This window comes from Xenopus laevis, chromosome 8L (genome assembly GCF_017654675.1).
Source record: "Xenopus laevis strain J_2021 chromosome 8L, Xenopus_laevis_v10.1, whole genome shotgun sequence".
NCBI lineage: Eukaryota > Metazoa > Chordata > Amphibia > Anura > Pipidae > Xenopus > Xenopus laevis.
The window spans coordinates 12,437,542-12,448,342 of record NC_054385.1 but is presented as its reverse complement, the minus strand read 5'-3'; the positions used below and the strand labels follow the sequence as shown (position 1 = coordinate 12,448,342).

Sequence of the window (10,801 nt, the reverse complement as noted above, 5' to 3'; positions counted from 1 at the left end):
CACCATCTTGGAAAGTGTCTGTGACACTCACATGCTCAGTGGGCTCTGAGCAGCTGTTGAGAAGCTAAGCTTAGGCATCGTCACTAATTATCCAGCAGAAAATGAGGTTCCCCTGTAATATAAGATGATGCCACAGGGCTGATTATTAAATTCTGATGCTAATTGCACTGGTTTCTGTGCTGCCATGTAATAATTATCTGTATTAATTACTAATCAGCCTTATATTGTGACATTTATAGTCTACGTTTACTGTATATTGTAAGCGGGTCCCTAAGCTCAGTAAGTGACAGCAGCACAGAGCATATGCATTGAATCAGCAGAAAAGCTACTGGGGCATCTTTGGAGACACAGATCTTTACTGCTAAAGGGCTGTGGTTGCCTTGGGCTGGTACAGAAGCACAAAACATAATGTACAACATTTCTAGCTACTTCTTTAGTTAGGCTTTAGTTCTCCTTTTAAGGACACTGTCACTTGTGGGTGCAAAGTTGTTAGTAAGATGTATGTCAGTCTGGGGTCTGAAGTAAGCATCTTCTTTTCAAAAATGCACCAGCCTGAGGTTCTTCACCATGCCGCCATACTCTACCAATGCCACAGCATCCTATGGGCAATGCCAAAAGCCCGGCAGTGCAACAGAGGTAAGCATGGGAGATGAGGGATAGTGGCACCTTGTCTGCTGCCTCAAAGTCCTGAAGACTTCCTAAAATCAAAACCTAAAAAAGAGAGGAACTGGCAGCCTGTCATGTCCTCATTTCTTTCTCCTGAAATGTTGTTTCTGGCTTAAGTGATTCAGGAAGCAGAATCCGTAATGGAACTGTAAAATATCACATACTTTGGACCAGAAGTGACCTGTAAACCTCTGAAATATAAAATATTGTGCCAGCCAGTGATCGAGTAGTTTCAGGCCCACAAAGCCAAGGCAGGAAGTGAAAGTAAGGGTTAAATACTTTATAGATGAGGCATCTCCATATTTGCTTTGGGCTCTCAGCCCGGACACAAAGGCCCATATGATATGTACAGCGAGAGCGACTTCAAAGCCTAGGGGATGCAGAAGGCTCAGGAAATAACTGGCGCAAGAGAGGAGTTCTATAGCGAGGAAATGCCACGTGCTCCAGTTTTCCAGTATGGCGTTGCACCAGATGCAGGCCCAGGAGAATATAGGCAACGTAAACCACTGATCCAGCACAGCAAAGTAGTGGGACTGAGTCCAGATCCTGGCCCACTGGACAGGGCCATATATCGATGCCATCCAAGAAAAGATCATTTTCATGTATTGCCTAGTCTGCTCCTCTTTTCCCAATGCTTTGTTGTCTTGGCAGCGCCAGTATCCACCCACCAGTATATATCCCAGATTAACAAGTGAGTTACAAGGCATGGCAAGAAAAGACGGAACCCAAGAGACAGGTTTTTCTGCGTAGTGACTGTAGCCCAACTCTGTGGAGACATTGTCCAGCATACCTGTATTTACTATTAGCAAGCACACAGTGCAGGCAGCAGCAACATGCCAAAAGGCTTTGTCCTTGTATAAGGTGGATGCCATGATGAAGGCCTTTTTGAAATGGGCTCCTTTCAGATGGATTTACCCTGTGGATTGGAATTAGCCTGTATTTTGCAGATTTATTCTTGCACAATGAGCATGTTAGGGGGCTGTACTCACATTCTCCACTGCATATAATGCTCGACAGCTGTAGCAGCACTTCCTGAATGCAGCAATGAAAGGGCAGCGAGGATTGGACTGCGAGGATTGGACGGCCTATCACATTCCCAGTCTGCACGGCCCGTGGGAGCAAAAGTCAAGCACTCTGTATTTGTTTTCATGCTGGAAAGGATTCCTCTTCTCTTCTGATACACTCAGCTTCAAATAACTGCAGGGGGTTTACAATAAGGGATTTTTCTAGTTGAAATCTGTTGAATATCATTTAAAAAAATAAAATAAATACATTTTCAGTTGCTTCAGCCACAACTGCATGAAGAGCACCTGTACAGGAGGTGCAGATTGTCCTGGAGCTCAGCAAGCCAGACATATGGACAAAGCCACTGGTGAGGGAGAGGGAAGCCAGAAACAGGAAAATAAGAGGTGAAGGCGGACTCATGGGGCTAATATCAATAGAATAGGCTACAGCAGCTCTATGATAACACAGTATCCAAACAGAATTGTCTATGGTGCACGTTTGTTAAAGGAGAACTAAGAAGTAGGATAGAAATATTGTACATGTTTTGTGCTTCTGTACCAGCCCGGGGCAAACACAGCCCTTTAGCAGTAAAGATCTGTGTCTCCAAAGATGCCCCAGTAGCTCCCCATCTTCTTTTCTGCTGATTCACTGCACATGCTCTGTGCTGCTGTCACTTACTGAGCTTAGGGACCCACTCACAATATACAGTACACAAAGAATAGAAATGTCACAATATAAGGCTGATTAGTAATTAATACACATAATTACTACATGGCAGCACAGAAACCAGTGCAATTAGCATCAGAATTTAATAATCAGCCCTGTAGCATCAGCTTATATTACAGACCAACCACATTTTCTGCTGCATAATTAGTGACGACCCCTAAGCTTAGCTTCTCAACAGCTGCTCAGAAGCCCACTGAGCATGTGAGTGTCACAGACACTTTCCAAGATGGTGACCCCCTGTGACAAGTCTGAAGTCCTGGATCATGGATCATTGCTGCTATTGAGAAGCTGATACTTTAGGCCGGTGCAATAAGTTCGAAATATAAAACACATGATTTTTAGCCATATTCATTTTTAGGGTTTTGTTCTCCTTTAAGGAAAGGTACAGTCAGTTTATGTTTCCTAACCATTGCAAACAAGAATCCCTTGGGCCAAATATGGTCCTCCCAAGTGATTTTGGAGGAATAGTATTATCTATTACAAGTGGTCAGAGTTTGACTGGCCCATCGGGATACCAGGTAAAATCCAAGTGGGGCCTGGACCACCTAATTTGTCTTGCTAACTCCCTCACTATTTGCTTTAAGTCAACAGGTGGATGGATGGATGGGGTGGTGTTGGTGTTGACAGTCTGTGGCAGCGAATGCCTATATTGGGCATCTTGCACATTTCTGTCTTTTCTGGGTTTCATAGAGAGAAGTAGAAACTGTTGAAAGCAGGTGGGTTTCAGGTCAAGAATGAGTGTACAATAACAAATTTTAATTGCATGCCCTCCCACCCACCATTCACCGATGCTATTAGAGATTCAAAAACAGAAGCCATGTTAAGATAGTGGGCACTATTTAATGTATCCCCAGACCAGCCAGACAGCTGTACTCTGACTGCCCACTCGAGTTTCTTGTGTTTCATGTACAATTTGGAAGGGGGGTGAGGCAACTACCATGACAGCTCTGAACATGGCTGCTTTAACTGATACCCACGGGCATAAACACAAATATGCTAATAAATACAGGGAAAAGGAGCTGCGCCAGTAATAAATTAGGTCTACCAAACACAATGCATAATTACATAATCAAAATATTATTTAGTCAAAGACCAAATCCTTACAAAGTCATATGCGGGCACAAACGTAGCCATGCTGGCTCTGTGTTATGTTGCTATAGTTATATGTCAGTATGTATACATCTTAAATTTATAGGCCTACCCTAATCTCATCACTAAATGTAAATTTACAGAACGAGGCACATATCCATACTAGTCCATAGTGTATTGTCTTTGTTCTAGAGGGGAGATGGAGCTCCATTGGGAGGATCAATGGTGGGAGTCGGGGTTGACTGTAGCTGAAGAGTGGGAGTGGATGTTACTTAACATTAGCAAAGTACATTATCATAAAGATATTATGAAAGCAAGGGGCAGTCTCTGGAATGATGGGAGTGTTGGGAGGCCCAGTAGTGGAATCCCCAGACTAGATATCTGTAGAATAAAGTTATGGTGCTGTTACACCCACCTTGAAATAATTCCTTGAAAATACTAGACAGAAGAAGATTCAACCACAAATCTCACTCACTCTAATTAGCTTTTAAGTTGGGTGCCCAGCAAACCCAGACTGGCAATCTATGGGTTCTGGCAAGTGCCAGAAGGGCTGCTCTAAGATGCAATAGACTAGTGGGCTGGTGGGAGGGCTGTTTGGGCCTCTGCGTACATGAAATGCCAGGGCCTAGTTTTAATGCCAGTCCAGATGTGGTGTCCCATCTCATGTTTGGGCCTTTTGATGGTACCATAATAAGATTTACGAGGAACTGATGTAGGTTCTAGGGTAAAAGTTTATGTAGGGCTGATTTATGAACATAGGTGCTGAATTACTCCCTTGCATTTACCCATAGCAACCACCAGGGCCGCTCCTGATGAGGTGGCAGTGAGGCATCAGGTGGCAAAGGGTGGAAAAAAGCTGTCTCTGGTTACTTTAACTTCTGCCAAATCTTAAATGCTGGCTGATAAATTAGATTTTTGTCCCCCTCTGAGGCAAATTGGAGAGGCTTTAAATTGGTTTTTTTGTCTTCCTCTGGATCAGTTAGTTAGGCAGGTTATATATAGACTTAAAGGTTGAACTTGATGGATGTGTCTTTTTTCACCCTAACTACTACAGTATGTTACTATGAGCATGTGGGGGACGGCTACATCAACGCTCCTGGTAACAACACAGATCAACTCTACATCTACTGGTATTTTTTTTCCAGAAAAGATGGCAACCCTAGAAGGGAGAGAGGGGATTGGGGTAGTTCAGAGGCAGACCGGAGGCAAACAACCAGGCTTTACTAACACTACGTTGTTTTTTCTAATTCTGGGTTCCTGTTTTTTATGTCTGATGAGTTTCGTAAATCCAAGCCAACAATGGAATAGGTTCAAGGTCATGATTACAATAACATGAATGCATTTTATGATTAAAGGAGAAGGAAAGTCCTTGTGCACTTGGGGGTGCCAAATGTTATAAATAGGAAAAAAAACACAAGGATATAGGCTAGTATTTTTTCCAAAAAAGGTGTCAACCCTACCTATGGCACACTGGCATATTCAGCCGGCAGAAGCACCCGATGCAACTTGTGGCAGATTCCATTTCACGAAAGGATAGGGTTGCCACCTGGCCGGTGTTTTACTGGTCTGGCCGGTAAAAATGATGACTGATCCCAATGTTATCAATAGGGAGAAGGGATAAATATATAGGAAGGCCGGTATTGTTTCCCAGAAAAGTTGGCAACCCCACTAAAGGACCAGTGTGGCCATAAGCCATATGCATCTGATTTGTTTATTAAAATTGTTGCAGTTGGGCCGGTTTTATACAGCAGGTCAGGGACTCAGACAACACCAGCCACTTTTTTTTTCTAGAAAATGAGAAAAAAACAGGAACAATGAGGTAATTTTCTATACGTTTATTGTCCCATTTCAGCAGAAAACACCACAGTGCTACTAACAATTTCAAAGTAACTCATTAATTGCGTGTGTAATTTTTCACAAGCATTAAAACAGTTTTAAATATGGATGCACCGAATCCAGGATTCGGTTCGGGATTCGCCTTTTTCAGCAGGATTCGGATTCGGCCGAATCCTTCTGCCTGGCCGAACCGAATCCTAATTTGCATATGCAAATTAGGGACGGGGAGGGAAATCGCGTGACTTTTTGTCACAAAACAAGGAAGTAAAAAATGTTTTCCCCTTCCCACCCCTAATTTGCATATGCAAATTCAGATTCGGTACAGTGGCTGAATCTTTCGCCAGGATTCGGTCGAATCTAAAATAGTGGATTCGGTGCATCCCTAGTTTTAAATAAAGAGTGCGTATGTAGGGATTCTTTTTTCTTCAAACTATGCTAATGAGCCGCCATATTTTCCCGCCTCCCAGCAGGACAGAAGACGAAGCTCCCAAGCGAAAATGGAAGCAGCCATGACAACCGTTGCTAAGAGCCGACAATAAGATGTCCGCCGTGTTCCACATTCGGCGCCATGACACCCAGCAGTAGAACTGCAGCTGCACCACTTAAAACAACAGATAGTTACTGGGTTATGCCTTTATGTGACTGTATAACAGCATTAACTGCGAGAATACTGAATTTTTCGAGCCAGTGCCCGACTTTGTAGCACATTTGTGTCCCGTCCTTTTGTATTCATATCAACATCCGGGGAAGACAGGAAGAAGCCGTCGCCATTACTGCGTCTGCTTCTTGACTACGAGAGGGGGAGAGGCTAACAAGATGGCGCCTGTCATTTCTCAGTAAAAAAACAAAAAACGCCCCAGATATAAGCTATAACGCTGGATCTCACAATAAAGTAATGCGCCATTAAAGCTATGAGGCAGACAACACAAGCCACAGTTGCTTAGTTGAGTCTTCATTAACTATATTGCACTGAGGGTGCGGCTGTGCCTAAATATGGACGCGTCCTAGGAATTATGGGAAAGTTTTCTTAAAGAGGCAGCTAATAAAATCAAGTGATAGGGATAATAAGCTGATTTATTATAATTAAATCAAGTGTGGCGAGTGTCATACATATGTAACCAATAGGTGCTTTTCTTTTCGGGTCTGTTTCGACAATGGTGTTTTTATGGCATCTAGATGTTGCCGCCTTTTCTGGAAAAAAATACCGGCCTTCCTATATATATTTTTTCCCCCCTATTAATTAAATTGGGATCAACCATGATTTTTACCCGCCAGGCCAGTAAAATACCAGCCAGGTGGCAACCCTAATGGCAGCTCCCACTCAACATACAGATGGTAATATTACGAAAAGGGCAAAATATTATGAACAGGGGGCATTGCCCATGGACTGTTTATAATTTTCAGTGCATTGAAGGGCTCACCAGGGTTGCCACCTGGCCGGTTAAAATGATGGTTGATCCCATTGCTATTAATAGGGGGAAAAAATAAATATAAGGGAAGGCCAGTGTTTTTTTTCCAGAAAAGGTGACAACCCTACTGGTGAGGGGAATTAGAACTGTGAATAAATGCAGGGCTAGGGTTGTTACCTTTTCTGGAAAAAATTACCTGCCTTCCTATATTCTTGCAGTTTTTTCCTATTAAAGGAGAAGGAAAGGCTTCGTACACTTAGGGGTGCCCCATGTAGGGTTGCCACCTTTTCTGGGAAAAAGATACCACCCCTCAGTATTATATCAAATATTTGATATTTTAATTCCACGTGTTGGTGGCTCCAAACCAACAAAAATATTCTGCTCCAGGAATAGATAACTCACAATCAATTAAAGAAGTGGAATTAAATTCTAAAATATGAATGCACACAAATAAATAATATTTTAATCAGTGACTGGCCTGTCTACCAGTTTAAAACAATTACTTATATAATCAATAAACAAATTCAAATAATTCTGACCATAATTCTGTTAAAATTCATATCATTCCATAAAAATAGTTCTGATTGAATGTAAAAGTCCAATCAATTCGGCAGATACAATTGATGTTTCAAACACATCTCATATCAGGCGGCAAGAATCTAAATCGCAGGCAGGATGGCACTCGGAGCGCTTCATTTTCCTAGGTCGCCCGAAGTTTCCTTGTGAGGCTGGCAATTAAGATTCTAGCTGGCGGGAAGGCAGGTCAGGGAGATTAGTCACCCGAAGAAGAGGCGATTTGTCCCTGCGGACGAAATCTCCCCGAATATTCGCGTGTGTCTCTGCCCTTAAACACCGCTTAATGTCAGTTCCTGATTGTCGAATAAGTAAAAAGGGGCATTTGCCCGGGGTAGCAGCTAGGCTGGAGGGCAGGAGGGGGGTCTACGTGGGGGTAGGGTTTTTTTAATAAGGGGTTTGTTTCTCCTTTAAGCTGAATACAAGAGTCCTCTGCACTCAACCCATTATCAATATATACTGAAAAGTGTCTTACCCTTTAAACAAAATATGTATTTTGTGGTCAGCCCTAGGGTCAATTTCAAGCAAAGATTCATTCAAGCTTTACTGTGACCTAGGGTTTTTTTGTTGCCTAATAAACATGGGATCATAATAAAACTTGAGCAATTACACAAATGCATTTTACATACTTTAATATTTGTCCTTATATTGAAGAGTCTATAGAAATGTATTTAATTTGCAATTGTGCAGGGTGCTAGGTGATTAGGTGGAATATCCCTGCCTTACAGCTGTACAGCAATGGAACGCACACTAAGTACAGTACAATGAGGAACTGTAAGTAATGTCGTACGTTCCTTGTGTCTTTTCACGGAGGCCATATTGGATGAGGCACTCAGTGACAATCCACTTGCAGTTTCCTAGTCTATTCATGCTCGCCAGGCCGCAGTAAACGCCGCTTTCTCTACCCCAGCTCAGGGCAGTCTCCGCCTCCATCTTATTGTCTCCGGAGGAGGAGGAAGAGTTGGAGGCGGGCGCTCACAAGATGGCGGCTCCCAGGGAGGCGTGAAACCAGTCTCCGGTACCTTATCCACCGTGTGCACGACGAGATTACCGGTCTCAGACGGATTTTCTAGGCGGGCATAAACTGCAGCTTGGCATTCCGTGTTCCATTTTTGTTTCCTTCCTTTGTTTCTCACGGAAGTCTCGTTGACAGGTGGGAAGAAGTGGCAGCTGGGAGTTGGTGGCTACCCCGGCTTTTTTCTTTTTACTCTGCCCGTTTGATCAGTGATGATTTCTACCAATTCCCCCTGACTAGGACCCATACGAATATCGGAAAAACCACAAAAAGGGAGGAGTTTGGATATTTCGGTGTGTTGTCGCCCCGCTCGCCGCCATCTTTGCTCTTCCTACCAACTCTTTATTGGTTTGTTTGGACGGCACAAGATGGCGGCTCCCATGGACTCCCTCAGCTCTGCAACTCCCGGGCGGTTTTAAGGGAACAAACCCTTCACCAACGAGTCAACAAAGAAGCTGTCGGGGGAGAGAACGCTAGAACGTCCCCGCGTGGCCACAGAAGGGGCGAACTCCGCGAGCAGAAGAAGACTTGCTGCTTTTTTCTCTCGCTGGACGCCGTCATAAAATGGCGGCTCCCATAGCGCCTCAGTGACACCCGGCAACAGACAAGGCCTTAGCGGGGATTTTTTCCTCTCGTTTTATTCCTATCGCTTTTATATTACCTGTCACGGAACCACCGCGCTGGGGATTTTATTTATCACTAAGAAGAAGCAAAATACAGTCGGCCCCTTGAATTATAACGGATGAGATCTACAATGGCGGCGACCCCGGCCTTATCGACAGCTGGAGCCTTGCAGCCCCGCTGGAAACGAGTAGTAGGATGGTCGGGCCCCGTGCCTAGGCCCAGGCATGGACACAGAGCTGTGGCGATTAAGGAACTTATCGTGGTTTTTGGAGGAGGGAACGAGGGCATCGTGGATGAGCTGCATGTTTATAATACGTGTGAGTAAACCCCTGACATGAACCAATCACAGGTTTTTATGTAAAGTCACAATGTGCCGCTGTTACGCCCGAAAAGACGTAAGGCGCGCGGGCAGGTTATTCCTGCTCAAGAACCATTTATCTGAGGCTTTCTTTTACTGTTAGTGTAGAGCTTGGCACCGCTGACATCCCCGTCACTTCTCTCTCTTGTGTTTTCAATCCACAAAGAAAAATGGCGGGTTCTCTTCCAGCGGGAGGATCGGGTAGACAGGAGCGAGAGTGGGCGGGGCTTGGCCGTCCAGCCAATCATGGGCGGCCAATGTCACATTGCATTCGTTCGGCATGTAGGGAAATGTTAGTCTCATCGTGGCTTTGTGGAAAGAGTAGATTATTAAACGGAGGAAAAGTACGATAACGAGAGGCCTTTACTCCAGTGCCTTTACATTTTAAGTGTCCATGTTGTTAAGTTTTCCTCACACAGATGTGTCCAGGTCTGGACTGAGATTCAAAATAGGCCCTGGCATCTTGGGTAGACAGGGGCCCAAACAGCCCACACAGGGGCCCAAACAGCCCACACCAGCCCAATAAATAGTCATTGTCTGTGGTAACTTACAGCAGCCCCTCTGGCATTTGCCAGAACCCGCAGATTGCCAGTCCGGACCTGTATGTGTCTAATAGAGAGAGAAAAATAATCGTTTAATAATAGCAATATCCTTCAGATCACGGTCAACCTTTCACTCCTAATGACGGCCATAGACATAACAACTACAATCTTTCTTGGAAACAATGTTTCCAAGAAAGATTGTTTGTTTCAATACACACGTGTAGAGCTGAATGGTCCGATATACAGGTAGAAACAATAGAATTCTATGGCGATGTTTGGGTCCCTTTTAAAGGCACCAATCAAAATTTTCCATCCAGCCCGACCGATATCCAAGTCTTCTGCCGATATCGGTTGGCTCTTTTCCCACCATACACTCAACCGAATATTGTACGAAAATTAGTTTTGTACGATATCTGTGCGTCTATGGCCACCTTAAGATATTTGTGGGCTGAAGCTTTTGTTGCAGAGACTAAGCGCATCAGTGAGTTGAGCATGGGAGGGGGGATATAGCGATTAAAGCAGTATGTGTTAGTACTCATACTGAAGCCCCCCGAGTAAGCACTGCCCCTTATACGCCACCACCTTCCCTTTCTGTCCCTGTGACTGCACAGACAAAACCACATTCAGGGTGCAAATATAACTATGCATGCAGTGGAGTAACTGTACATTTTACTGGGCCCCGCAGCAAATTAATCTTCATACCCCCAACATAACCAGAGGTTGTCCATTTTTTACGAATAAATGTTTAAATTGCTCATTGTAGGGACCCTCATGGGGCCCCTATACCCCCTGAGTCCTCCTGCAGCCGCTGTAGTTACGCCCCTGTATGAATGTGTGTGTAATAATAATATATACAGTATTATTCAAGTCCCAGGAGTCTGCTACCATTCTTTTCTATGCATATCCAAATCCCAGGAGCAGCACCCGGGCGAACCTCATAAGGGTTAACTAGGAGACT

At 44.2% G+C, this 10,801-nt stretch overlaps 2 protein-coding genes across 3 annotated transcripts in view; one reads left to right on the top strand and one right to left on the bottom strand.

Annotated features, from left to right (window-relative positions):
• Positions 1 to 385: 385 nt before the first annotated feature.
• On the bottom strand, positions 386 to 2,022 carry tmem187.L (transmembrane protein 187 L homeolog). The gene has a single exon (XM_018241078.2). It carries the CDS (start codon positions 1,536 to 1,538, stop codon positions 747 to 749), a length of 792 nt encoding a protein of 263 aa, XP_018096567.1. The 5' UTR covers positions 1,539 to 2,022; the 3' UTR covers positions 386 to 746.
• A 5,720-nt stretch (positions 2,023 to 7,742) lies between these two features.
• LOC108704501 (host cell factor 1-like) overlaps positions 7,743 to 10,801 on the top strand; it is a 32,009-nt gene continuing 28,950 nt past the window's right edge. The window contains exon 1 of one of the 2 annotated variants that reach the window (XM_018241076.2): positions 7,743 to 9,260. In XM_018241076.2, coding sequence (XP_018096565.2) covers positions 9,062 to 9,260 — 199 coding nt within the window. In that variant the 5' untranslated portion in view covers positions 7,743 to 9,061. The remainder of the gene's footprint in view (positions 9,261 to 10,801) is intronic. The other variant, XM_041573149.1, reaches the window with a different exon arrangement.